Genomic DNA, 27,457 nt, shown 5'->3' with positions numbered 1-27,457 from the left:
TCTTTGTGCACAACACGCGGTTTACCAGTACCTCAAATTCTGCAGCTCTGTGTGAGCACTACACCCTGTAGTGTAACGTGTGCCTCATAACTCCATAGAATATTGCCTTGTCATTTACTTGCATGATGAATCCCCTTTAGATTATGAAAAGATGCTACATGAGATGATTCTTTGAGAAGAAAGTTCACAGTTAATTCAAAAATATCAATATAATCCTCTCGTATTTCTTATGCCTGAAAGATAAATACAAGAGTTTTTTTTTCCAAAATGTTTTCAGTCTAAATGCACCAATCTTTAAAAGCAGTCGTATTTTATGCTGTACTTACAGAAACTAATGATGTAACTAAAAAGGAATTCATGGGCAACTCTTTCCTGCCCTTTTCTGTAGCAAGTTAAACCACTGAATTATGTGTGAAATTATCATCATTGAACATGTAGTGGATTTTGCTTTTGTTTTCAAACACATTTGTGTGTAAAATTTATATTTTAAGTACAGTAATACATAATTTACTGAATGGTTGAAATTCATATTTGTTTCACTCCCATCTCTTTTTATGGCTGCCTGTGCTTGCTCAGTTCTCTTTCTCAAATAATTGATGATTGATACCATTCCTGAACCTTGGCCACCTTTAAACTGTTGACTGATTAAAAATTGATAATATTAAGATCTTCAAAGCAGCGACTCATGTATGTTGTCAAGATTTTAAAAAATAAGTCATATTTCGTTTTCACATATGATGTTCTTATGATCTTCCAACATATTTATGTGGTTTCCATTGCTGCCGATAGATAGCTTCCAATTTTAGTATGCAATTTTTCAGCTCCTGTGTTGGAACTTGTTACTTTTCCAAATATATCTTCACTTCACAGGCAGCTAGTGTGGCACTTTGATGCATTGTTACTTTACACACCTGCAAATTGTAAAAGAAAATTACTACTGTTGGCTTGACAGGAAACAGCTTGCTTCCAGTTATTCCATGCTAGCAATTCCTATGCAGATATATATCATTTTCTGTAAACCATCTCAAAACATAGATATAGTACTCGTTTCATGTAAGAGATTCCCTCAAAAGTCGGTGATGATTGGGGTAGTCTGCATTTAGTTGCGAACAGGTTCCCAAATCTGTACACACGGTGAGCCTTCTTTGCCCCCCCCCCCCCCCCCCTGGACCTGGCTTGCAGTCTCTGGCTTGTCATGGCACCCAACTAATGTGATGCTTTCTGAGGAGTTCTATTACAACCACCTCCTCTCCCCACCCCCTTCCCCAGGTTGGGCTCCACTCCAAGCAGAAATGAGCTGTGGAAAATTGTAAGGAAACAGGGAAAATACATCCACAACCAAAAGCCAATAGAAATTCAAGAAGGGACCTGCAAAGTCTACATGAATGCATTCCCATAGCTGGCAGGGAGTGGGCCAGGTGGACAGGGACATCCTGGGAGCTGCCTGTTGTCAGGCACACTGCTCAAAAGTTGTGACGAAATGGATGATTTCACTATCAATTCCTGGCCAAAGGAACATGTCTCTTAGCTAACAGTTCAGTGCGTGAAACTCCCCAATGGCCCTGGTGGAGAAGGCATAGGACCTCACACCGGAATGTTGTGGAAATGACTACTATGGGAAAGAGATCTTTCGAGGACAACAGAAAAACACCGTCAAAAACAGAGAGGCAATACCGTAATATTGAGAACTCATTTCCATTCACCACTAACATTGTAGTCACTGGTTAAAATAACTGTTTCATGTTGAGATTTCTTTGGCTGTGTTGCTAGTGCCCTAGCAGGTTGATGTCTGGAACAACATTTTTGTTTTATAAAATACAATTTTATGTTTATTCATGAGACAGTGATTAACAATCACTCATGTGCTATTGGTCTTCTTCACAATATTTGGAAAATATCTGGATTGATTGACTGGTGTAATTTCACCTGCAATGACAAGGGATATTGCAGAGGTCAGAGACTCTGAATCCAAATTTAATGTGTCAAAAATAGGTTCAGCATCTCTCTTATCCTCTTTGGTGATTGGAAAATAGCTCATATACGATGTCTGTCCCATACCATACCTATTTTGCTAACTGTAGCCCTCATTGAGAGGAAGGAGCAGAATAGATGAATTGTTGTATGATTGTTCAGTGCTTATTTTTCTGTGTCTTAGAGAGTGCTAATTTAATATGTTGAACACCATGACCATTCTTTCTGAACACTTGCTTCAGTCATTTTATGTCTGAATTTAAGGGATGTCACTAGCAACACAGACTTCTACACAGTGTTTGGTATTGTGATGTGGGTCAGGCAAATGCAAGGTGGGCAGGATATTTATAAGTGGGCATTTGCCTGGGAATTTGCCCAAAGCTGTTTTAAATGCCCAAAATTTGGGTATTTATATAAAAAGTACTTTTTAAAGTTTTTACTGCTAGAGTGTATAATTTACTGATTAAAATAAGAGACTGGGATGATACTGCCCATATTAAAAGTTAGTAAATGTTTACACTTGTGTTTATTACTGAGAAGGAAAGTAAAGAAGAGAGGAACAATATTTTTATTTTCTTTTTATACTGGCATTTCAACTTGCCGTACCAAGGAAGGGCTCTCTCTCTCTCTCTCTCTCTCTCTCTCTCTCTCTCTCTCTCTCTCTCTCTCCTCTCTCTCCTCTCTCTCCTCTCTCTGCATTGAACAACTGTGCTGTGTAGAAGCTGGTATAGAAATCGTTGACCTTAGGTCATCACTTTATAATGTGACACCCTTTATAATCTGTGTCAAATCTTTGAATGTTATTGAAGAATGATTATTGATAAAAAAAATTATTACCGAATGTATTAAACAGCTGGCATGCATTTCTTGATTATAAATTTATTCTTATATGTTAAACTGGTTTCAGTTGGGGGTGGGGGGATATATTGTCAGATGCAGTGACTTTTGAGACAGGCTATAGTTTTCTGTTCTGCTCTTTTCTTTATCTACTTTCGTATGAATGCACTATTGTGAAGATAAAATGAGAACTGTAACTTAAAAAAAAGATTTAATAACAAAGAATCAATGCACAAGACATTGGTATCGTTCGATTGCAAAACTCTCTAGCAGCTTTTTAAACTTGGTTACCCAGCCACTGAAGAAACAGTGTTTCTAAACACCTTTTTAAATACAAAGTGCTGCTTATCAATTAATCTGTAAAATGTGTAAATGCCTGGGCGTCTATGAATTGTGGACATTTGCCCAGGCATTTATCCTGAGCATTTTCCCTGACTTATAAATACCCAGGCATTTTGCACCATTACTCTGGGAACGTGACAACAGCCAGTTGTTCCTGATGAAGGTAGTAGAGAGTATCATTCGAAAACTCTAGTTTTTGTTCTAATTTCATGTGACAAAACCTCTGAGAATATTAGGTGCTAGCCTGCCATTGTGAGAAACTTCATTCCCATACTGTCCCACTATTTTGAGTGAACTATCACGTAGCAATAACATGCAACTTGGTGAGTGAAGCCTTGAATTCATCCGTCCTGAGAAAACAAACACAAACAAAACACACACACACACACACACACACACACACACACACACACACACACACACACACACACACACACAAGATGATAAAATAGAATATAGACTACATATCAGTTGTCAGAATGTGTGTTTAATTGCAAAGAAGGGAAGAGATACACAAGGAAAGCCTCCAAAATGGGGCTTATCTAATGGAAACTGCCACATTATATTAAGTTACATTACTGTAGAATGGGATATAACTTGGATTGGAGAATACCCTATTGTGATAAAGCTGCACAGTGCCTTAAATTTGTCAAAGTGATTGACATTTACTGGTATGTAATACAACTCAGCACTAAAGAATTAATTAGCCGAGCGAAGTGGTGCAGTGGCTAGCAGACTGGACTCCTATTTGGGAAGGCAACGGTTTAAACCCATGTGCAGCCATCCAGTTGTAGGTGTTCCGTGATTTCCCTAAATCACTCCAGGCAAATGCCGAAATGGTTCCTTTGAAAGGGCACGGCCGATTTCCTTCCCCAACCTTGACACAATCCGAGCTTGTGCTCTGTCTCTAATGACCTTGATATTGATGGCACATTAAACCCAATCTTCCTTCCTTCCACCAAAGAATTAAAGAAATAATGAGTGGTTGATAGTTTAGCTGAAATGTGTAGTATCTTGAAAAAGGTTATAGTGAACTAGAGAAGACTACAGACTTTTGTTGTCATTCAACTTGCTTGTTGTAATGTATAGGGCAGTTTATGGTAAAAATAAAGGACGTGAAATTAATTGGAAAACCAATTTGTTGCCACCTAACCATTGGAGGACAAGTACATATTACATATTAATATATTAATTTAGTTACTCAACTGCTGATATAGGGGGTCCGGTTGTGTGCTGTTTCATTGTGCCCTAATGAAATCTTTTAAATAATGAACACTTAACTTCATGAACAATTAGGAATAAATTGCAACTACAAATAAATGTGAAATATTAAACAGGATGATGTAAGAATAGCTTCTTAGGAAAAGGATATATACTGACAACAGTTTAAAGATTCACTTTCAATTTTATTTAGCACAAGGAGACAAGTTACACTGAATGAGGCCTTACACAGTCTAAAATTATATACAGTAAAACAAATGAGCTTTGAAATAATTGGCCTAGCAGAGCAATCAGACCATATGCAGACAACAGCTTTGGTATGCCAAATGCATTGTGCAATGTATTAGCAGTGGCAGTTTTTTACATCACAGTGCAATAACAAATGTCTATACTGGCACACAGTGATAATACATTCCTAAAATTGCAAAGTGTTACACTGAAAATGAATAAGTCCAAACTAACTGCACACCACCCTATCACTTAAGAACACGTGGCTCAAGCCGCACAAGATCTCATGTTTGAACAATTGCAAATGAACATAATTTCCTTTTGATGACACTTTGGTAAGTGACTAACATTAAATTACATTTTTATACTTTGCACCACCTGAAATGGTGATTACTAGTCAAGTGAGCATCTTCATTCTTTTCAATGGTCCGTCATTACATTACTCAAATGGATGTTTTACAAACATTGATTCACAAATTTCTTATTAAATAAACATAAACCATTAAGGTCCCAGGAACCATAAGGGCCTAAAACACATAATCATTGATTTTGAGATTGTAGCATGTACGCATGCACCGGACATATGTTAACTTTATAGTGAAACAGCTTTATCTCTGCTGTAGGCCCACATTGTATATATGAATGTTCACAAAAAGCTGTCTGACTGATTTCTGTGACATTCACTTTCATATGGGCCAAATGCACAAAGCATAATTTTCTTGCTCTACTCTACTCAGTTGTCATTTAGAGTTGCCAATTTAATTTAGTGTCTACCTCACATACATAATTGTAGTACTTCGTAATCAGTGGTAGATTGACTGTTTTATCTGAACCTCAAGCCACAAAATGTGTTTAATGAAACTGATGGTAAAGAGGACAATGAAGTGTTGGAATAGGTTGTAATTGTTAGTGTGTTGCATTTAGTACCTGTTGTTTATGTTCTGATTCTAGTTTCACATTAATTACAAATTTAAAAATTGTAAAAAGGGTGCTATTGTCACGAACATATATACAGTTCAGTCACATTAATGTGACTACTGCCTATGTTCGATGTCAATGTGCAATAATCACTCATAGACAGTGCGTGGCAGCACAAGTAGTGGAGAGTATACAAAGCATGTCAGGGGGATACAGAAAACATTGCAGTCACCGTCGTATTTCAGAAACAGGGCAATTTATCTAATGGCCAAAAAGACATGATCATTGGCATTCGGACCAAGGGTGGAAGTATTTCCAAAATGGCTAGGTTTTGTGAGATGTCCATGTGCTGCCGTGCTTAAAGTATACTGTTCATGGAAAAATGGTGCTATCCGAAACCACCGTCAAGGCCACAGGTGACAGGCTTGGACAATGGCTGCGGAGATGCGTACTGGCAAATGGACATGCAACTGTTGAGCAACTGACCATCCAAATGAACCAAGGGGCTACCAACAGTGTCTCCTCAATGACCATTCACCAAATGTTGCTATTTATGGGCCTCTGCAGCAGGAGCCTGGTTCATGCACACTTACTGACTGCTGTTCTTTGGGATGAAAGCTGGAATTTGCACACTAGTGCCACAATTGGTCTTCTCCTAAGTTGGGACAACTGGCATTTTTAGATGAATCACGTTTTATGCTCCATTGGGCAGATGGCTTTTGATGTGTAAAGTGTGAAACATCTGAAAGAAAACAACCTGTAAAGTCGTTGGAAGGGTCCAGGCCAGAGACATTCCTTGGGTAAGCTTGTCATTCTGAGAGGCACAGTTGATCAACCCAAGTATGCATCTATCCTTGGGGACCATGGCCACCCTACATGCAGTTAGTTTTTCCTCTGGACAATAACATCTCTCAGCAGGACATTGAAACATGTCACACAGCTTGCCAATGTACGTGTGTGGTTCAGAGAGCATCAGGAAGAGTTTACTGTACTACCCTGGCCACCAAACTACTATATTTAAACCCAGTCTAGAATCTGTGGGACTACCTTAGTTGGGCTGTACGTGCCATGGACCCTCAACTTAGTAACCCAGTGCAGCTGGCCACAGTATGGCTCCACATCCCTGATGGTACCTTCCAGAACCTCATTGACTTTCTTCCCACATGTCTTGCAGCAATCTGAACTGCAAAAGGTTTTTGACAGGTGGCCAAATTCATTTGACTGGACAGTGTATATTGCTAAATTGCTATACCATAACCCACTACCAGTAAATGTTGCTTACCTAACATCTTCGAGTAGTAACAAAAATTTTGTTTTAAGAATTTCCCATAATTATAGACTGAATTTTAAAATTTAAAATACTGTCATGGTCTACTTATTAACAGGTGTAATTATACGTTAAAAGTTTTACACAGTAAGAAAAGTACTACAATCGGAAAGAGAGAGAGAGAGAGAGAGAGAGAGGGGGGGGGGGGAGAGAGAGAGAGAGAGAAGAGTGAGAGAGAGTGAGTGTGAGGTGTGTGTGTGTGTGTGTGTGTGTGTGTGTGTGTAACTGATGGCGTGCAAATACCCAGACTCTATTCATCCATTACTTGAGAATGACAGCATTTAGTGACTTCCAACTAAATTTACACATATTTCAAACCTTCATGAAACTTTTTCTCGCTGACACACACCAACAAAGTGATGAGAGAAAAAAGTTTATTGCATACTACATTTTCGCTGTTCATGCAGTCAGATTTCAGCATAAGGCATTACTGACTTTATTTACAATGTAGTTTGCAGACAGTATCCACATAGACCACTGAATGTACCTGCAAAATGATATCTTTATACGACACGTAATTCAGAAAATACAACTTCATAAACATTGAAATGCTTGAAATACTAGCATTATGCATAAAATGGAGTGCAAGTGTCCCACACTAAATTCATCTGGTGGTTCATAATGAGAGTGAAACCCTACAAACTTTCAACGTTTCTTTCGTTAATTCATGAATGGTGCCCATGAGGCCCCAACCTATTGCATCCCATTCTTCCTTCCCGGACTGCATTTCCTTTCCTGTGCCCCCCCCTCCCCTTCCTCACTTGATCCCCACTGCTCTTTCCTTCCACTCTCTCACTGCTCTTACTTCTGTCGACCTAGCTACCCACCTGGTTTTTTGTATGCCTTGGGGTTTTGTTCCCCATGCCTTTTCCGTTCCATCCATCCTTTTTAGCATTTTTGGTCCCCCTTTGGGATTTGACCCCCAATTTTAAATTTTCTCTCTGCAGTGTGAACCATCTGGGGAAAAACTCACTTCCTAACGCCTACAGCATGGATTTCTCTTCCCCTCCCCTTTCCCTGCCATCCTGCTATGTGGGTCTGGTATGTACCCATGTGGTTGAGCTGTTGCCTTCCCATGTATGCCTAGAAGTGGTTGCTTATCGTTCTGGAGCATTGGAACTCCCAGCAATGGCTGCCGTGTCAGACAGTCCCTGATTGAACTGTGTGGTATCTTGGTCGATGCTTTGCGTATGAAATGTATCAAGCTCCAAAAATCTGGCTGTTCTTCTATGCCTATCTCTCTGGTTGGTAACAGGTCATTGAGTGCTGCTCCTTATGACTCTGGAGCTTTCCTTTCCACAGTTACACCCTCAGAGGAAGGCCAGGCTCGGCAGCTTGGGGGTGAAACACTTTTCCCATTACCTGGGCTGTACTAGGACGGAAGGGGACACATTCACTGCCAAAAACGATTATTTTTTGTGGAAGATATTGAAGACAAGTTTGGCAAAGTGGAATCTGTTAGTAAGATGTGGTCAGGTTCCTTGTTGATCAAAACTACTACTGCTGCCTAGTCTACAGCCCTTTGTGCTTGTGATCATCTTGGTGACGTCCCGGTGTCCATTACACCTCACCAGTCCCTGAACATGGTTCAGGTAGTCTGTTTCCATAGGGATCTCATCCTTCAAACTGATGAACTCTGTACCAGTCTGGAACGATGGGTCATTAATTTTGTTCAGTGTGTTCAGAAGGATTGCAAGGAAAATCACAGAGATAGCGGCACAGTACAGATCCTGTCTTTTGAGAGCAATTTTTTCCTGGAGAAGGTCAAGGTTATTTGTTATCAGTGTGACGTGAAGCCATATGTCCCACCACCCATGAGGTGCTTTCAGTGCTTCCATTTCGGGCACATCTCCCCCATGTACAATGGACTGTCTATGGTTTGAATGTGGACACCCACTCCATGAGGGGAATTCCTGTGTTCCACCACCTTTTTGTGCCAACTGCCATGACCGTAACTCTCGATGTTTACCAAATTGCCTGGCTTATAAGAAAGAAAAGAAGATACGGGTGTCTTAAGTCCCTTCACCATTTTTCTTATACCGAGACTCATCAGAAGTATGACCGACTTCACCCTGTGTTGATGACTTCTACTTTTGCCTCTGTTACATCCTTTCCCCCTCTTCCTTCTTCCTTACCCCAGTCCCTTCCTCTCTCCTTTCCCCCTCCCCTGCAGTTTCTACACCCTTCCCTCCAGGTGCTGCTCACCCTCCCCGACTGAAGAAGTGCCCTCCTTCTTCAGCACCTGCCAGTGACTGGGCTCCCCCAAGGACTCCTCCCCGTGGCATCTCTCAGCTGGAGGCCTGCTACCACAACTTGACCATGGGACACAAAGTCTGTATGCCCCATGTTTGCCTGCTATCTTTTGGTTCTGGATCTTGCAGATGCCTGCCCTTCTCAGCCTCTGAAAGAGGAGGAGGAGGAGAAGAAGAAGAAGAAGAAGAAGAAGAAGAAGAAGAAATGTAAGCCCCAGGTCAAGCCCTCACTCCCTCTCCCCGATGCCCTCAGAGTTGCCACCTCCCCTCCTTGCAACCTGAGTCTGACCTCTTATTTATGGATTTCACCCTGTCCTTTTGGGTGACGGATGGTGACCTGGTGGCGTAGGGTCACCTATTTTGATACCCAGTCCATGTTCATTCAGTGAAACTGTAATGGGTACTACCGTCACCTCCCAGAGTTGCAGTCCTGTACTGCCTTGTACTGAGCAGTTTGTGTCACTCTCCAGGAATCTCACTTTACTGATGCTCACTAACTAACCCTTTGTGGGTTCTGTGCCTTCTGTCGGAACTGCGTTGTTGAGGGCTTCCCGTGGCATTTGCACATTGGTCCGTATGGTTATTGTTAGTACATGGATCCCACTTCATACCACATTGGAAGCAGTTGCTGTCTGGATCCACTTGGACTCTTCTGTCGCAGTTTGCAATCTCTGTCTCCCTGCTGACAGGCCACTTATAACTGCTGCCCTAACTGCTCTCCTTCAGCAGCTCCCTCCTCCCCTTCCTTTGTCGTCCTTTGGGATTTTAATGCTCATAAGGCTGTGCTTTTTTGTCTAGTCAGGGGCTCCTCATTGACCAATTTCGTGCAGACCACGACCTGTGCCTTCTTAATAATGGTTCCCCTACGCATGGATGAAGTTGACCATGATCTATCCAGTTATATAATCTTCACTACTGGCATTACCGTTCCTTCCTCGACAGGCTCCCTTCTCTGTGATTTCCATCTCCCCTCCTTGTCCTCCTCCACATGTTCCCTTCTAACCGCCCTCTTTTGGTTAGTTCCTCGGCCCCAGATTCGAATGGATCTCTTCCACGTTCTGAACGCTTCTCTCACTCCAGTGGTGTTCCATTCTTTGTTCTGAACGCATTTATGAGAGTTTTAAGATGCCATTGTTTTTTACACCGATGGCTCTAAGTCTGCTGATCATGTGGGATATGTCTTCATGTCTTCTGTTGGCATGGAACACCATCTCTTGCCTGCCATGTGTGAGGTGTTCACTGCAGAAATGGTGGCCACCTATCAGACCCTATGCTTCATTTAACAGTTCTCACTTACCCAAATTTTGTTATTTAAGGTCTCAAGGAGTTGCCTTGAGTCTGTTTTTCCCACCACCCCTTGCTCTCTGCTACCCACGACCTTCTCGCTGATCTTGGTGATGCTTCTTGTTCGGTTGATTTCCTTTGGGTTCCTGGCCATATAGGTATTCTGGGTAATGAACTTGCTGATCATCTGGCCGGGAGAGGGGGAGGCGGCGGCCGCCTACCTACCATTCTCCATGTCCCCTTCAGGGTGGACTTGCGGCATTACATCAAACCCCTTTTTGCTGAATTGTGGGATGGCTCTTGGATTGCTATCCCCTGTCTAATAACCTTCACACAATCAAGGACTCCCACCACATGGCGTTCTTCCCTCTGCCTCTCCCAATGGGAATCTCCCATCCTCTGCCATCTTCGTATTGGCCATATTAGGTTAACCCATAGTCTTTTACTCCAAAATGAGCAACTTCCCCCCCCCCCCCACCACTTGTAGTTGCGGGGCTCCCCCCCCCCCCCCCCCCCCTTCCCCACACAGTGGTTCATATTTTGCTGAACTGCCCCTTCGCATTAAATATACCTATTCATCATCCTTTTCATGGGTGTTGTCAGATGACCGTCACATGGCTACGTCTGTCCTCGGTTTGCTTCTTGAAAGTGGTTGTCCTCTCAAGTTTAAGTCATTGGTCTTTTCTCTGGAATTTGAGCCCCTTGGTTAGCATAGGCATTTATTATGGAGGCCTTAACCTTGCCTCCACATTGGCCAAGTTTTCCCTGCACCTTTCCCATCTAATTTGTCTGGTGTGTTGTGCAGATTTGTTTCCCCTTTTCTTGTGTCTTCTTTCCCTGGTGTTTTCCTGGTTGGATCATGATAATGGTATGGTGAGGGTGTTGGGATGGGTTGGTGGCGGTGCTGGTGTGCCACTGTGCATAGCATTTCTGGAGCACCCCTGGTCTCCCTGTTTCCACCCACATATTCCCAAAAAGAAACTGCAGAGTGCACATCAAACAACCAGTCAAGAAGCCTTGATCACTTTGAACATTAAAATATCCTGGAAGTGGAACTGATGTATACGTTGAATACCTATCTTCAAATAACCTTGCTAAGCTGAACTTCTGCAAAATGTATTGTAAAATTCTAAAATGTGATTAAAAAGACAAAAAAATGTACTTTTTGTATAAAATCAGTAGTTCAGTTAACAAAATGAAAAGTAGGTGGAAAAGTATGTGGAATGTTATGAAAAGTGAGACAGATGTTGCTCCCTGAAGGCCACTGGTATTGTCCATAACCACAACAGTAATGAAGTTTGTGGTAAGCAAGAGTGTGCCAAGATCATCAGTGAATGCTTATTAAGTGTCACTGTGCAGCTAGGCTGTAACTTAGATCTGTGTGAGATGATAGATATTCTCAAACAGAAAGTTCCAAATATTTTTGGTGAAATAATGTTGGCTGCTCTGGCCACCAGATAACTTCAGAATGCCATTGTCTCTAAGTACTATTTGGTGAATGCATCAAATAGTTCCAGGTTTTAGTGCTGTGTGTTGCTGCAGATGTAACTGTTGGTAGATGAATGACCTATTTGAATATCTTGTTGGCAACATAGAAAGGTTCCCGGTATGAGTGCCATCTAAGAGATGACTGACCCTACTATTTGTGTTGCCACACTGAGACTGCTTGTTATATGGTACCCTGTGATGCTACCACTGTGTACTGCAGTTGACAGAGATACACTAGTCTCATTAAAAGGAAACCTTCATGTGGCTTTGACAAACTCTCAGGCAAAATATTGAAACACTGCTCCAGTGAAATATGTAAAAAGAATACTGAACCATATTCTTAACTCACCAATGGACTAAAGTATATTCTCAGAGAGGAGTAAATATTACACTGTAAAACCTCTTCCAAGAAAAGGGAATGCCTCAAATGTGAATAATTACAGACCAGTTGCACTTCTTACCATGTTTTCAAAAGTATTCAAGTAGTTGGTGTGTGCTAGGATTGTTAAAATGCCTGCAACACTTCAGTATTTTGAATAAGACAACTTGGATTTCAAAAGGAATATATCACATATGTGAAAGATGCCTTAAGTCACTAAACAACAACAGATCATCAGGGGTATCTTTTGTGGTCTAATTAAATCCTTAAGTTGTGTGGATCACCAAGTAATACTAGAGAAAACCCAGAAGTATGGCATAAGCAACCTGCTGAAATCCTATTTTACTAATAGAAAGCAGAAATTAATTTTTGAAGCTTCTGATTGCAAATCAGGATTAGCTGTTGCTTTACCCTGGGTCATTATTCATCACAGTCACTGCTCTGGGTTCTTTAACATTTCTGGTTTATGCTAATAGTCTGCCTGCAGCTGTGAATGCTAAGTGAGAATATACCATGTTTGGAGATGACACCAGTATTGTAAGAGAAAATATGCTAAACACGGTCACCAACAACATTTTATCAAAAGTCTTTATCTGGTTAACTGTTAACTCTAATTCTAACAACCTAAACAAGATGAATTTTATGCAGTTTGAATCAAATGGCAAAAACACAGAGGAATACTCAATGACTCTCAATACTCAGCAGTTGCAGAAAGTTGGCAGCACAGAGTTCCTGGGCATTTACTTGTATTCCAAACTAAACAGTGAAGATATTGAACTCAGCAGTTCTCTCTTGTACTGGAGACCAAAGTGTTATAAAAGCAACTTATTTTGCTTATGTGCACTCTATAATGTCCCATACAATTATCTTCTTGCTCAAAAAATCTTCATTGCTCAGAGGAAGGTGATTAGAGTCTTCTGTAAAGTAAGTTGCAAATTATTTAGCCAGGTAGATATACTTACCACTATTTCTCAGTACTTTTTTCTCTAATGTTTTTTGTGATAAAGAAACCCATTCTCTTTGTAAACAAGTCAGCGCTTTATATGCATGACACTAGACATAAGAGTGGTGTACACTATCAATAAAAAAATCTGTCCCTGGTGCAGAGAGATTCAAAAATTTTCAACCATCTCTCCACTGAGCTTAAAAACTTAAGGAGTAGTGAATCATTTTAAAAATATAAACTATGCCAGTTTTTCTTGAGTCACTTATTCAACTCTGTCAAGGAACTTGAGAGAGAGAGAGAGAGAGAGAGAGAGAGAGAGAGAGAGAGAGAGATTGGGGGGGGGGGGGGGGAGCTTACCTAAGATAAGATATAGCTAAACAGTTTCATGATTGTCAAATGTTAATACAAGTATTTCATGTAGATTAGGTTTTTTCATTCAGGTATTGTGTAGTGTAGATATGTGTTTAATTATATGTGTGTTTCTGAACCATTGCAAAGTAGTATGACAATGGCTGCCTGCCAAACTGTTAAAAATGTATCACTATTGGAAAATGATGATAATAATTTTTAAAATGTTGATATATTTCATGTACATATTATTTCCATTCAGGTACTGCGTAGTGTGTAAATCTATTCTTATTGTCTTATTGTAACTGTGTTACTGAACTGATTGCCCAGTAGTATGATAACAGCTACGACTGTTAAACTTATAGATATGTTGCTATTGAGATAATGTTGCTGTTGAGATCATAATCATTTGTTCTTTTGTTTCTAATACTGTAATATCTGTTGAATAGTAAGTTTTAATGTAATATAAATGTAATCATAATTTTAACGTGTTCCACGTACATGGTGAACCCATTGCTGTGTGGATCCATGGAACACAGAATGAATAAATAAATAAAATCAATTTGGTTTACCAGTGTTTCTCCTTGTGCTTTCTTCACGCTGGTGTGCTACACCCTACTGCATCTCAAGACAGTCCCTGTCTGTGTCCATCATGTACTTCTTTAACAATTCCCCCTAGGTTATAATTTCTTGTTTGCAAAGAAATAACAACAATCGGTCACATATAATTTCAGTTGATTGCTTTGTTTACTTTCAGATACGTGTATTTGTGACCTAACTATGGAATCATAGCCAACATTGACAACATAGCTTTTCTTTACTAATTTACTTCCACTCATTTACCAAATTTTCCTGTTTGTAATATTTTAATGATTTTATCTTACAGATGCAACCAGATCATGCAAATCCAAGTAAGATCCCTACACCAAAACCACTCTTGATGGCTGCTTTCTCTCATTTCCAGGTAAGCATTATTACTAGTTTCACATTTGGAGAAAATTGGACCTTCATTTACAGATATGTTAGGTCTATGTGATCCATTTTTATTTTATTTTAATTTATTCTTAAATTATTGTTATTATTAGAGATGGAACACTCCCCCAGAGCTGCTGAAGATTGAAGGTGGAAATTATGGTTGGATCCCATAAGAGTGCCAGGATAATCATTCTGGTACCAGAAAATCCCCAGAATGGTGTCAGTTGAATGAATCATCAGCTATGACATTCCCAAATATGTTATTCACATTAAATGTTATATTGATTCTGCCAGTAGCAAAACACTTCTGACTATCTTTCCTTGCTTTAATCTACTAAAATCACAGCTAGTGTTTCTTAAGAGTTCAGAAAGGATACATTAATCATTCTGTTTTTAGTACCTGAATTTAAGGCTTTTTGCATTCCCTAGTGGCTTGATGTGGAGCATGTTTACAATTTTGTGTTTTTTTTATGTTGCTGTATATATTTTTTAAATTTATGCAATGGAAAGTTCTTGATGGAATACAAATTATGGAAGGAGTAAAATAACCACTCGCAGCATAGGTGAGGCTTTTAGTTGATAACAGATTCATAAACAAGATTTAAATTGTTACTAAGCTGACAGCTTCAAGAATAGACATTAAATGCTTAGTGACAATTTCAGTCTTTTGTTTTTTCTTTTCTGTCAACTACACAGCCCTCGGCTATATGGTGAGTAGTTACTTTATTAAAATTAAATCTGTTTTAGTTCTCTTGACCACCAAAAAGTGCTTCAAATGTGATCTTTACCCATGATAAGCAGCATTATGGAGTCAAGGCACTCGAACCTTATGAATCACTGAGGGAGTATACTATTTCTGTAATGTAATGTGAGCATGTACAGATGTGTACACATTTAACCATGTTACAGTACCTACAAATTATTTGTTTCCTCAGCACCAATTATCACAGTACATTTTTGATCAAAATAATTGATGTAATTTCAGGGAAAATATAAACTGTATTTTTCTGTATATTGTATCTGAGCATTTGAATAAATGGAAAACTAAGGAAAACTAAGAAAATTCCAGTAGTAAAGGAGCATGGTTATAGGTATATCATGGTTTCTGAAATACATTTCACAGTATGCTTGTTTACCTACACTGATATAGTTGTATGCTTATTTCATCTCTGTACCAATTTTGTTGTACCTGCTATAAAATATCTTTGTCTTGACATGTTAAATATGGTGGTGAGATGTTCAGGTTTTAAAATGAATGTATCAGAACTTGTCATCGTAATCTTCACTTAGTTCAAAACTATTGCTGCAGAATAAGATAGCTACTTTCTTCTGAAAACAACACTTCCTTCTATTGTCAGGGGCATTTACTGCTAATAGTATGCTGCCATTCAGAACATGATTCTTCACAGGCCACTGTATTGTTATCAATCCTTTTTTCAGCTGGCTCTAAGATCATTATTTTTGAATACCAAGGGTAATTTCATTTATTGTTTTTCCAGTTGATCCAGTACCATAATATTAAATTCAACTGGATCACAAGCATTTATTCTTCTAACACTTAGAATTCTTACCACACAATGTGAAAATGCCATGGAAACTGTGCTTTTGGATATCACAGTTCTTTTGATGTTTCTAACATAGGAATAACACATTATTGAAAATCAAGAGATTCTAGTTAAATTATTTATGTTATCTTTGTCCATTATTTAAGACGTACTTTCATAAAATGGTTTACAAACTGGTACGTGTGAAAATTGTAACATCAAGAAAGATATGTGCAACTGAAACAAACTTAAATGAGCATATTCAAAAAGTGCCATTTGGTTATGAAAAATGAACTTCACTTTTTCATGTAATTGCCATTCATTACGAAGCTCAGTCTGTAACATTGTATTAACTGCATAGAAGTTCTCCGGCAAATGAACTAAATGACAATGGTGGTTTTGAATTCTTTGTGATCCTCAAATCATTGTCTTCCTTTTTTTTATTGCTAAATTGTCAGTAATGTGGAACTTTCTGAGAACAGATGGTTGCCTCAGCTCTTGATGCTTGTACAGGTATTTTATAGTTTGACAGTGTTCTGGAACCATATTCTCATATACAAGGTCTCATACGACATAGATATGGATCTTAATAACTGGAACCTCCCACCCTCCACCCATTTCAACAAGAGTAATTCCCTTACACTTTTCTAATTTACAGTTAGGTGTACAGTGAATACCTGCTTCATAGCATTCTTATGCTTTGTGTGTCAAACACATTTGTTTGCTCCTTTACATGTTTCATTCCCCCGGTCAGAAAAAAAGTTAAATCGTCATATGTGCTTCTGTCATCAAAACTGTACTATACAGTCCAGACTGTTCTGTAAAAATAGTGTTCATCAGTTTTCTTGGATTTATTTCATCATCTAGTTGTTGACATTGGCTTGGTCTTTCGTGCTTTCCAAATGTAATTTCTGGAGAAATAATTTCACAACTTAACCTGTGACATTCCTCAACATTCTCTGTTATTTTCCAGTTCTAAATTATATTTCCAGATAAAATAACTAAAGAATTACACATGCAAAGCTATTTCAATGGAAATGCAAATATGAATACTGAAAATTTTACTTTCATCATTCCTAACTTGAGTTCTGAAATTCCCTGTAGCGTATTTTCCATGTCATTCTTATAGTAGTCATGTCCTACATAGCATTGTCCAAAAAATGAACCTCTGTACCTCAAAATCACCAAAACTGAAAAGTTTTCAACTTTTGAAACTCACTGTGGTTACACAATTGAAGCACCACAGGAGAAATGTGGTGCCATGAATATTTACAAAAAGCTTTTCCAATATACAAGCACCTTCAAGTGACTAGTGCTTAAAATGTAGTGTCCTCGGTGCAGCCTAGACAAGCAGGAACAGTACTTATACACAAAGAAGTATTAAAGAACATTACAAAGTGCCCCCTATAAAATTAGAAATGGCAAACTTTTTGAGAGATCAACAGAGCTTACATTTTTTTATGTTGGAGCTACAACCACAAAGGGTTGACAGCTTATTAGCTGTTGTGGAACCCATCTTTAGTTTTTCATGAAATATATATCAGCCATAAATGTGAAATTGTCATTACATATCGTACCTTTCCTATATATCACTCACTTTGTTTGCCACTTTTGAATTCTTCAGTAGAGTTACAGAAGTAACACTAGATACTCAACTTCGATAATTTTGCTTAAACATATGGGAGTTAATTGCAGACAACATTCAGTCAATTAATTCTTCAATGCCAAGGTGGCAAAACTATTTTTCCAAAGTACATCTTTGGAGATGGCTTATGTTACTGAATGGGTAGTGCAAGTTGTATGCACTGAAACAGGCAGGGGAGTACATTGTATGATACTGAAAGTGTAGTAACCCATCTGCAGATACTCTCCCCCTCTCCCACCCTTTCCTTCCACATTGGATTAATATTTCTAGTTCTAAACATTGATTATTATTACTAAGTTAATGAATGAAGCCACTGAAACCACGTAGTGTTTCTTATATATTTTTATGCAGAACATCTTAATTACATAAGGCAGACAGAAGAGATTTATACATCTGGAAAAACATGAAGTGACAACATTTTCACTAAATTTACCATGTTCAAGAAATATTTTTAAATAATTGTACTATTATTTTTTGTGAAATTTCGATTGTTTTTTCCTGAAAGTGTCATAGATTTTCTCATTATACTGATATAATTCCTGAGATGAGATGTCCTTTCCATCCAAATTCACCTATGCAGACTCGTACAAAAATTTTTCTTCAGTATGTATAAAGTTTGTGATTTGATTACTGTGTTGAGTTTGTTTTACATCCTGGGATATTGGTTTTTATTTATATTGGTTGCTTCAAAAATTAATCTTGATGGTTGGATTATTTCCCTTAGCTGTCTGAATTTAGGTACATGAGATATTTTGCTGATTTCAGTTACTATAGGTTGATCACCTAAATACTGGGGACTTACTTCTGTGTACTAAGTTTTTGTGTATGAGTTTTGCAAACCAGTTTTAGCTGCAGTTGTATGAAGATTTTCTGCATATTGAATCATTTCTTTTCTGTTGTTGGGTAAAATTGATCGGTCATCTGGAAAGGCCAAGCACTGCAAATGAATTTTACTTTTGCATAGTCCTGTCAATTTAAGTTCTTTCTACCAGGTGCTGATTACTTTTTCCAAGATAAGACTGAACAAAAGGAAGGTGGAAGGGGTAGGGGCAGTCCATATTCTTGATGAACACCTGTTCTGACATCAAAAGGTTTAGATATCTTGTATAAGACTGTAACTTTTGAGGTGGTGTTAGTTAATTTTTTTACCTATCTACACTGAATTATTCATGTACAGAATCATAAGCTTTTCTGAAGTACACAAAGCTGATCACTGTTTGTGTGCCTTTGCTGATTTGTAAGATGGTTTATTAATTTGACAGTAGTATACCGTTTTTAAAATTTTTTTGTAGTTTACATTTGCAAGAGCTGAGCGGATGAGAGTGTACATGTACAGCATAGTAATCCCAGAGGAAGATATTAATTATTTTCCATGCAATGAAAGATTTACTTCAGTAAGAAAATGTATCACCTAGGCACTAGGAGCTGGATATTTCTGCATGGGTGTGACACGGTGTGCTTTTGTGTACTGTATATCGTTTAGTCAAAACGATTATTATTTTTGTTTAAAATAAAACACTCAGTCATACAGAAGATGCTGGAAATTACCTTAATATTTGAAATAATAGATATTATTTAAGTACTTCATCAACACACATGACATTTGGCTCAATAAATGAATACATTTTGATTCACAAACATAATTAGTTTGTACCAGATGGCTGAAATATGCCATTTTATGCCATGAAAAGAAACAGTTTTTTGAAAAATATTTGGAAACTTGACAGTAAGGTGGAAGAAAGAAGGAAAAAGAGGGGACAAGGAGGGGGAGGGTGCTTAAAAATTTGAAGCTTTTAGCTGATGAAAAGTATGACAAGTATCAACTAACTAGCAGTTTGTCTACAGAATACCCATCTGCACTGCAGACACGAACCAAGTAAGTTGATCATGAAAAAAGTAAGATATTAGTAAATACAATCGGGCCACAGCTAAGAAGTTATACAATAACAAGCATTGGTGTAGATACCAGTATTTACTGTGTGTTGATATTAAATAATGCAAGATGAGAAGGGAGTTCTTCATGGTTGACTTTCTTGCATAAATGCTTCGCAGATGTCTTGCCACATCAAATTTTTATGTAATCTCAAGCTGTTAATGACTGTCTCCATCGTTTTTGTCAGGAGTTAGCTATAGGCTATGTGGCACTCAATTTTAGTTCACTGAATTATGTCATTGAGATTTCTCAAAGTCACAGAACTTCTGTATGACACCTAATGGGATACTGTCATTAAAGAAACTCTTGAGATCAGGATGTGCAACAACTACTTTAAATGGGACAGCAGCTATATTCTCAGTGGTGCACAGACTTGGGCACTTGATGGAGACAGGTTAAAGAGAAACCAGATTAAGTTGTCTGCCATCCGGTGAAATCAGCATCACTACAATTGTCTTCCATTGTAGTCATGACCTAATCTTGGGTAGAATATGAAAGTTCCATGTGTGACCTAATTTGGCCAACTAAATTAAGTACACACAACTCAAGATAATTACTGACGGTCACAGGGGAAGTAGTAGAAAGCTTGAGTTTACATACAAATCTGACCTGGTAAGAAGTTTGAGTAATAATGTAATTCAAACAGGATTTTCTCTAGTATTAACAATCCAGAGTAAGTATTCAATACATGGGTGGAAGTTCATTCATCATTAAAGTATTGATTCCTTCTGTAAACTGATAAGGTATGACGTGTAGAGTATGACCTATAGAGTTAAGAATTATGATGAGGCTTGCATACATCTTCACGTATCAGTAAAATGTGACATTGAATGGAATTATAGCCATCTAAGTAAAGATTTTAATTATACTTAAAGTCTGCTTCATGGAACTTAAAAAGTGTAACCTGCTAATGATAAGCGTATATCACATCACTTTGTACTGTGTTAGTTTTGTATTCCTGAGTAAATTTGAAAGATAGTTACATAATCTTAAAACAGAGAAATTCATAAAAATAATTTTCTGCACTGACTCTAGTATTAATCTAAAACCTGATGACAAATTTGCCAGACCTGTGTACTGAAGTAATAGCATATGTTGCAATGCACAGATAATATTTCGAGTTACCATATTTGTAGCATAACAAAAGAAATTTTTGAATGTAGGAGTAACAGATAATGCGGCTCTTTTTGTATGATTACCAAAATTAAATTCAAGTAGGACACCTAAAAGACATATGAACTTTCATCAAGAAAACGTGGAAGTGTTTATTAACATATTGAGCCTAACCAATATGGTTAGTCGGTGATCACATTTTATAAAACATCAACTATTTTTCTTCTACTTTAGGGCCAGCAGCATAATATATGTCAGATAATTACATTATTATTAGAAAGATGCACCAGAGTAGCTGTGTATAATAACTAATCTTTTTTATGACAGACTGTTTTGGAATTTATCACCATTGTCAAGTACATTGTGAACATATAATGCCATAAGAGCTGAACAGTCAAACTACTGTCAAACCATAATTAATGTATTGCTTTCAGTATATTTACACCATTTACCATCTTATCAAAACAGTGGCAGTTGTAAGACACTTCATTAATGATGTAATAAGGGCATCACATCAGTCTAGATGTACTTGACAATGGTGATAAATGCTGAACCAGTCTGTCATAAATAAAGGTTAGTTATTATAAGCAGCTGTACTGGTGCATCTTTCTAATTAATATCAACTACAATAATTTTACAGCTGAACTCAATACTTGCTGCTGCTGCTTTGTCGTCGTGGTTGTGGTTTTAAATCTAAAGACTGTCATGATGCAGATCTCCATGTTAGTCTATTGTGTGCAAGCCTCTTCATCCCTGAGTAACTACTGCCCCGTATGTCCATTTGAACTTGCTTCGTATATTCAAGCCTTGGTCTCCCTCTACAGTTTTAACTCTCCACACTTACCTTCATTACCAAATTGATAATCTCTTGAAGCCTTTGGATATCCCTTATCAGCCGATCGCTTCTTTTAGTGTAGTTGTGCCATACATGATTCAAGCAGTTGGTTAAATGAAGACCCACAGTGAAGCCCCTTTCCAACTCTATCAGCTGCTGATAATGTTGTTCAACATCTGATGTGTACTCAGCTCTTATATACCCTACCAGATTTGATAGCAACTCAGAACATGAACAGCAGTAATGCACTCTAGTATCTATTGTACCTGTCACAGAGAATTGCAACTCTTAACATTCTACATCTTTATTCTTCATGTCTGCATAATTATTTTTCAACACAATCAGCCTGGTGATGAACACATTTCTCACAATAGAAGACTAATTTGTTGATGTCATCACTGTAGAATGTTTTACTTTGTTGGTGGAACCACAACCACACCTCTGCTTGTACCAGTTCATCACTATCAAAGTGAAGTCCTCAAAGGTGTCCTTTAAGTTTTGCAAACAGATGAAAATCGGATGAGGCCAGGTCGTGACTTATGGATGATCGTTGTGTGAATGAACCCAAGGTGTCGTATTGTTCCAGATGTCGCAGCACTCTAGTGTGGTCTGGCATTGTCATCCTAAAGGAGATGGTGCTCTTTGTGTGAAAGAACTTGTCTGTGGTTAGAAACTTGATTACAGCATGCTGTTCCTTAGGCACCAACATAGTTGTGTTACTCACCACCATGTTACACACTATAATTCGGGGCGCTCTAGTGGCAGAGGGTTGCAACTTGCATAAACCAAGTGGGAAAGTCTACCTAGTAATATTTATGACATTTAATACCTCAACCGATATTGAGAACTGAATAAAAAATCCAGAGGCATTACTTTTCAGCATGCCCCCGTACTTCCCTATTCAGCCTTTCCTTGATACTGCTTTGTAAATTGAGATCATAATATTCATACGGTTGCTTCTCTCCTTTCCAAAGGTCTCTCTAATTTTATTACAGGCGGCATCTATTTTTTCCATAGTCACACATGTCTCTACTGTTGTGTATTTATCCTCTAGCCATACCTGCTAATGTCAGTATCATTTTTTAAAATGATTGTATTTTCTCTTTCGTGCTTCATTTGCTGTGTTTTTATATTTTCTCATCTCATCAGTTAAATTCAATATATACTGTTTTATCCAAGGATACCTACTAGACTATATCTTGTTTCATATCTGATTATCTGCTGCCTTCATTATGTCCTCTCTCAAAGCTACATATTCCTTTCCTTTCCCATTTCAGTCAATTGTTGTCTAATGCTCCCTTTAAACTCTCGTCAGCCTATGATTTTTACAGTTTATCCTGGTACCATCTCCTTAATTTCCTTCTTTTCTGCAGTTTCTTCATTTCGTAACTACTAAATTAAGGTCAGAGACTAAATCTGTTCTTGGAAGTGTTTTTGCAGATTTAGATCTGGTTTCAAAATCTTTGTCTTAATGTTACATAATCTATCAGAAATATTCTTGTGTCTTCAAGTTTCTTACACTTATACAGGGTGATTCAAAAAGAATACCACAACTTTAAAAATGTGTATTTAATGAAGGAAACATAATATAACCTTCTGTTATACATCATTACAAAGAGTATTTAAAAAGGTTTTTTTTTTTTCACTCAAAAACAAGTTCAGAGATGTTCAATATGACCCCCTCCAGACACTCGAGCAATATCAACCCGATACTCCAACTCGTTCCACACTATCTGTAGCATATCAGGCGTAACAGTTTGGATAGCTGCTGTTATTTCTCGTTTCAAATCATCAATGGTGGCTGGGCGAGGTGGCCGAAACACCATATCCTTAACATACCCCCATAAGAAAAAATCGCAGGGGGTAAGATCAGGGCTTCTTGAAGGCCATCCAGAACTTTTCCCTTTGCACAAACACCCATTCTCTGTAAACTGTTTATACCAACGTTCAATACACCACCTATCAGGAGGTTTAACACCATACTTCGTTCGAAATGCACGCTGAACAACTGTCGTCGATTCACTTCTGCCGTACTCAGTAACACAAAAAGCTTTCTGTTGAACGGTCACCATCTTAGCATCAACTGACGCTGACGCCTAGTCAACAGCGCCTCAAGCGAACAAATGTACAACTAAATGAAACTTTATAGCTCCCTTAATTCACCGACAGATAGTGCTTAGCTCTGCCTTTTGTCGTTGCAGAGTTTTAAATTCCTAAAGTTGTGGTATTGTTTTTGAATCACCCTGTACAACCTTCTTTTATGATTCTCAAATGAAGTAGTGCTAATTCATTAGTGTGGTCAATGAATGCTTCCATGACATAACAGTATATTGTGAGTCTTATAGATCATGCTTAACAAAAGGAGTGCTCACAGTTGTGTCTTGTCTTATCTTGTTCTGTGATGCACCCCAGTATACACACTTCACTGATGACTAGTCTCCAATTCTTTGAGATTACCATGCATTCTGTCAGAACTGTACTGGACTCAAGAGAGTATCTGGTGGGTTCTACACATCGGTTCACACAGATGTCTTCGAGGAGTGGATTCCCTCCATAACACATTTGAAGCAGTAGCAGTGTAATTTCAAATGACCCCAGGTATCACCATTTGTAATGTTTATTTACATCTAGGCAAGACTTTTTCCTTGAACTCCCCCCCCCCCCCCCCCCCCTCTAACCTTTTCTCCTACTTGCAGATTTCAGTGTGTGGCACCCCATGTGGGGGAAGTACCACTTTTACTGATAGGAGCCTTCTGATTGACCAGCTTCTTTCCTATTTTGGTCTACATCTCCTCAATGATGGTACTACTCCTTCCCCCTCCAGAGCCACCCGTGGCATCTTTGTGGTTATAGACTGTACAGTCTCTTCCCCCAATCTTGTGACTTCGCTACAGTGGTCACTGTGCAGTGATTTGCAATGCTCCAGTGACTTCCTTGCCATTGCCTGATGATGGACTGCTTACTATGTTGGGCTCTTCAAAGAGCCAACTGGCAGTTCTATAGCTCTGCTATCATCTCCCACCCCCCCACCCTCTGTCAGAGGGCAACAAGAAGTTTGTGGGGAGAAATTTCCAACACTATCACTCACAATGCTGGAACTGTTACTCCCCTCTCTACAGGCCCTCTCTGCTACCAGCCAGTGTCATGGTGGACCAAAGACATTGCAACAACTATTCAGGTTCATCAAAGGGCCCTGCAGTGTCTCAAGTTGCATCCTTCAGAGACCACCGTTATTATTTTTAAGTGATCCCATGATAAGTGTAGCTATCTAATTAAATACAGTAGGAAGGAATGTTGGGTGCACTGTGTTTTCTCCTTGGAATTATACCCCTCTTCATCCTGGTGTGGGCCTAGCTCTGTTGTCTACTGGGCTATCAAAGATCATTAGCTGTCCCAAGTCTACTCCTTCATGGTGGTATAGCTACTGATGTGTTCATGTTACTGAGTTACCTCGTGACCCACTTTGCAACAGTATCAATGTCCTCATCTTACCCAGCTCCATTTGAACATGAGAGACAGATAAAAGATATCTCCGTATCCTTTACATCCTGTCACGCTGAACTATATAATGAACCTTCATTTACTGGGAACTGCTTCAGGCTCTTGATTCTTCACATGATACAGCCTCAAGCTCAGATTCAGCTCTGATTCAATTCATAATCAGATGATCCAACATCTGAATATTACTCCAAGATTCCATGTACTCGGGATCTTCTACCGTATTTGGCTGGAAGGTGGTTTCCCTTTGCAATGGTGTGACTGTATCATCGTCTTGGTTCTTAAACCAGGCAGTGACCCAGTGTCCACTGACAACTACTAACCGATTAACCATTCCAACATACTCTGAAAACTACATGAAAGAATGGTAGTCAGACAATTGTGCTGTCTTTTCAATTTGTGGGGCCTTTTTTCCCCTCTGGTGAATGTGGGTTCTGGCTGGGACAGTCAACAACTCATGATGGTTGGCTTGGAAACAGCAATCTAAAAGCGTTTTTTTCTAAATCTAACATCTCATTGCAGTGTTTTTGTCCTGTATAGAGCATGTGACACCACTTGGTGCACTAACATTTTACTGACTTATCCGTGGAATGGTGTTTTTTGAGGCTCCCTGTCAATTTTTATTCATCAGTTTTCATCCCACTAGTTGTTTTGGAGTAGAGTTGTGCATCTCCCAGCCCACAATGGGTCCAAGACAAAGGTTGTCCCACAGGGGCTCCACGTAGGTGGGACACTCATAGTCATCATCCCCCTCCCCCCCCCTTCACCCCCCCCCCCCCCCTCCCCTTTGGTATCTCCATTAGTAGTAAAATTTCCTACCACCTCCTGGTTCCACAGTAATGGTGATTTATAAGCAGGGAAGTACCTTGGCTTCATAAAATTTATAAAACAGAGCTATAGCATGTTGAAACACACAATAATAACTTTTTATTAGATACTGTGTCAAAATTTTATGAAAACCTAATGTAAATTTTTTTAAGCACCTACCACCCACCATGAAAGCTGAAAGCTGTAATGCCCACTATGGGCAGTAGGGACTAAGTTGGCTACCATTGAGGTAGACAAACAGTGATCAATTAGTGAATTGAGTTAGCTATTGCATGGATCATTATAGGACGAGAATGAGAGCAGTCTGCTCCAGGGTTAAGTAGAAAAATGTTAGATGTTTCCGCTCGATGCTGCCGAATGATGGATGTGCGTACAGCTCTAGACGCGCAGCTGTCAGTGCTGTCTGAGGTGCCAGTGACTGGCATCATATGCAGATGTGGCTGATTAAACAGCATGTGATGGCCCTGCACCTCATGTGCTGCTGACTTTGACAGATGGCAAGGTGCCAGTACAGTTGATGTGATAACCACTGGTTACCAAGGTCGTATCCTCTTATTGGGGCACTGTAAGCCAGCACCACCCCATCATCCCTCCCCCATTGTGAGGATGGCACTCGGTGCTCAGGAAGCTGCTCTCCATGCTGCAAATAGCTTCCTGTCAGCCTACACTGGAGAATAGGGCTGAAAGTGACCCAGACAGTCGTGGCCCTGCCGTGTGTGGACGCCTTTGTTAAGGATGCCAGTCGATGGGGGTGCTGATGCTGGTAGTGGATCTCTGGAGGTATCCTGGAGGCCGGGGGGCAGCAGATAGCTCCTGTGGAAGGGCAATTGCTGACCCTATGGCTGCTGTGTGTGGCTCTCTGTGCTGGGGTACTGCTGAACTGGTGGAGGGCTGGAATGAGAATGGAAGAGGGCAAACAAGATGTAGTATCATGTTGTTGTTGTGGTTTTCAGTCCTGAGACTGGCTTGATGCAGCTCTCCATGCTACTCTATCCTGTGCAAGCTTCTTCATCTCCCAGTACCTACTGCAACCTACATCCTTCTGAATCTGTTTAGTGTATTCATCTCTTGGTCTCCCTCTACGATTTTTACCCTCCACACTGCCCTCCAATACTAAATTGGTGATCCCTTGATGTCTCAGAACATGTCCTACCAACCGATCCCTTCTTCTAGTTATGTTGTGCCACAAACTTCTCTTCTCCCCAATCCTATTCAATACTCCTCATTAGTTATATGATATACCCATCTAATCTTCAGCATTCTTCTGTAGCACCACATTCAAAGCTTCTATCTCTTCTTGTCCAAGCTAGTTATCATCATGTTTCACTTCCATACATGGCTATGCTCCATACAAATACTTTCAGAAATGACTTCCTGACACTTAAATCAATACTGGATGTTAACAAAATTTCTCTTCTTCAGAAACGCTTTCCTTGCCATTGCCAGTCTACATTTGATATCCTCTCTACTTCGACCATCATCAGTTACTTTGCTCCCAAAATAGTAAAACTCCTTTACTACTTTAAGCGTCTCATATCTCAATCT

At 39.1% G+C, this 27,457-nt stretch overlaps 1 protein-coding gene across 2 annotated transcripts in view; it reads left to right on the top strand.

The window, feature by feature from the left end:
• The window catches only part of LOC124723136 (transcription initiation factor TFIID subunit 3), a 320,450-nt gene that overhangs the window by 137,940 nt on the left and 155,053 nt on the right, over positions 1 to 27,457 (top strand). Inside the window, exons 6-7 of one of the 2 annotated variants that reach the window (XM_047248324.1) lie at positions 14,428 to 14,505; positions 14,627 to 15,562. The exons of the other annotated variant lie outside the window; for it this stretch is intronic. Of the exons in view, the coding sequence (XP_047104280.1) occupies positions 14,428 to 14,505; positions 14,627 to 14,689 (141 nt within the window). The 3' untranslated portion in view covers positions 14,690 to 15,562. Of the gene's footprint in view, positions 1 to 14,427; positions 14,506 to 14,626; positions 15,563 to 27,457 lie in introns of those variants that run through there. 2 annotated transcript variants of the gene reach the window in all.

The sequence above is a fragment of the Schistocerca piceifrons genome, chromosome X, assembly GCF_021461385.2.
Source record: "Schistocerca piceifrons isolate TAMUIC-IGC-003096 chromosome X, iqSchPice1.1, whole genome shotgun sequence".
NCBI classification, from domain to species: domain Eukaryota; kingdom Metazoa; phylum Arthropoda; class Insecta; order Orthoptera; family Acrididae; genus Schistocerca; species Schistocerca piceifrons.
The sequence above is the reverse complement of the archived record's forward strand: the minus strand, read 5'-3'. Positions and strand labels throughout refer to the sequence as shown.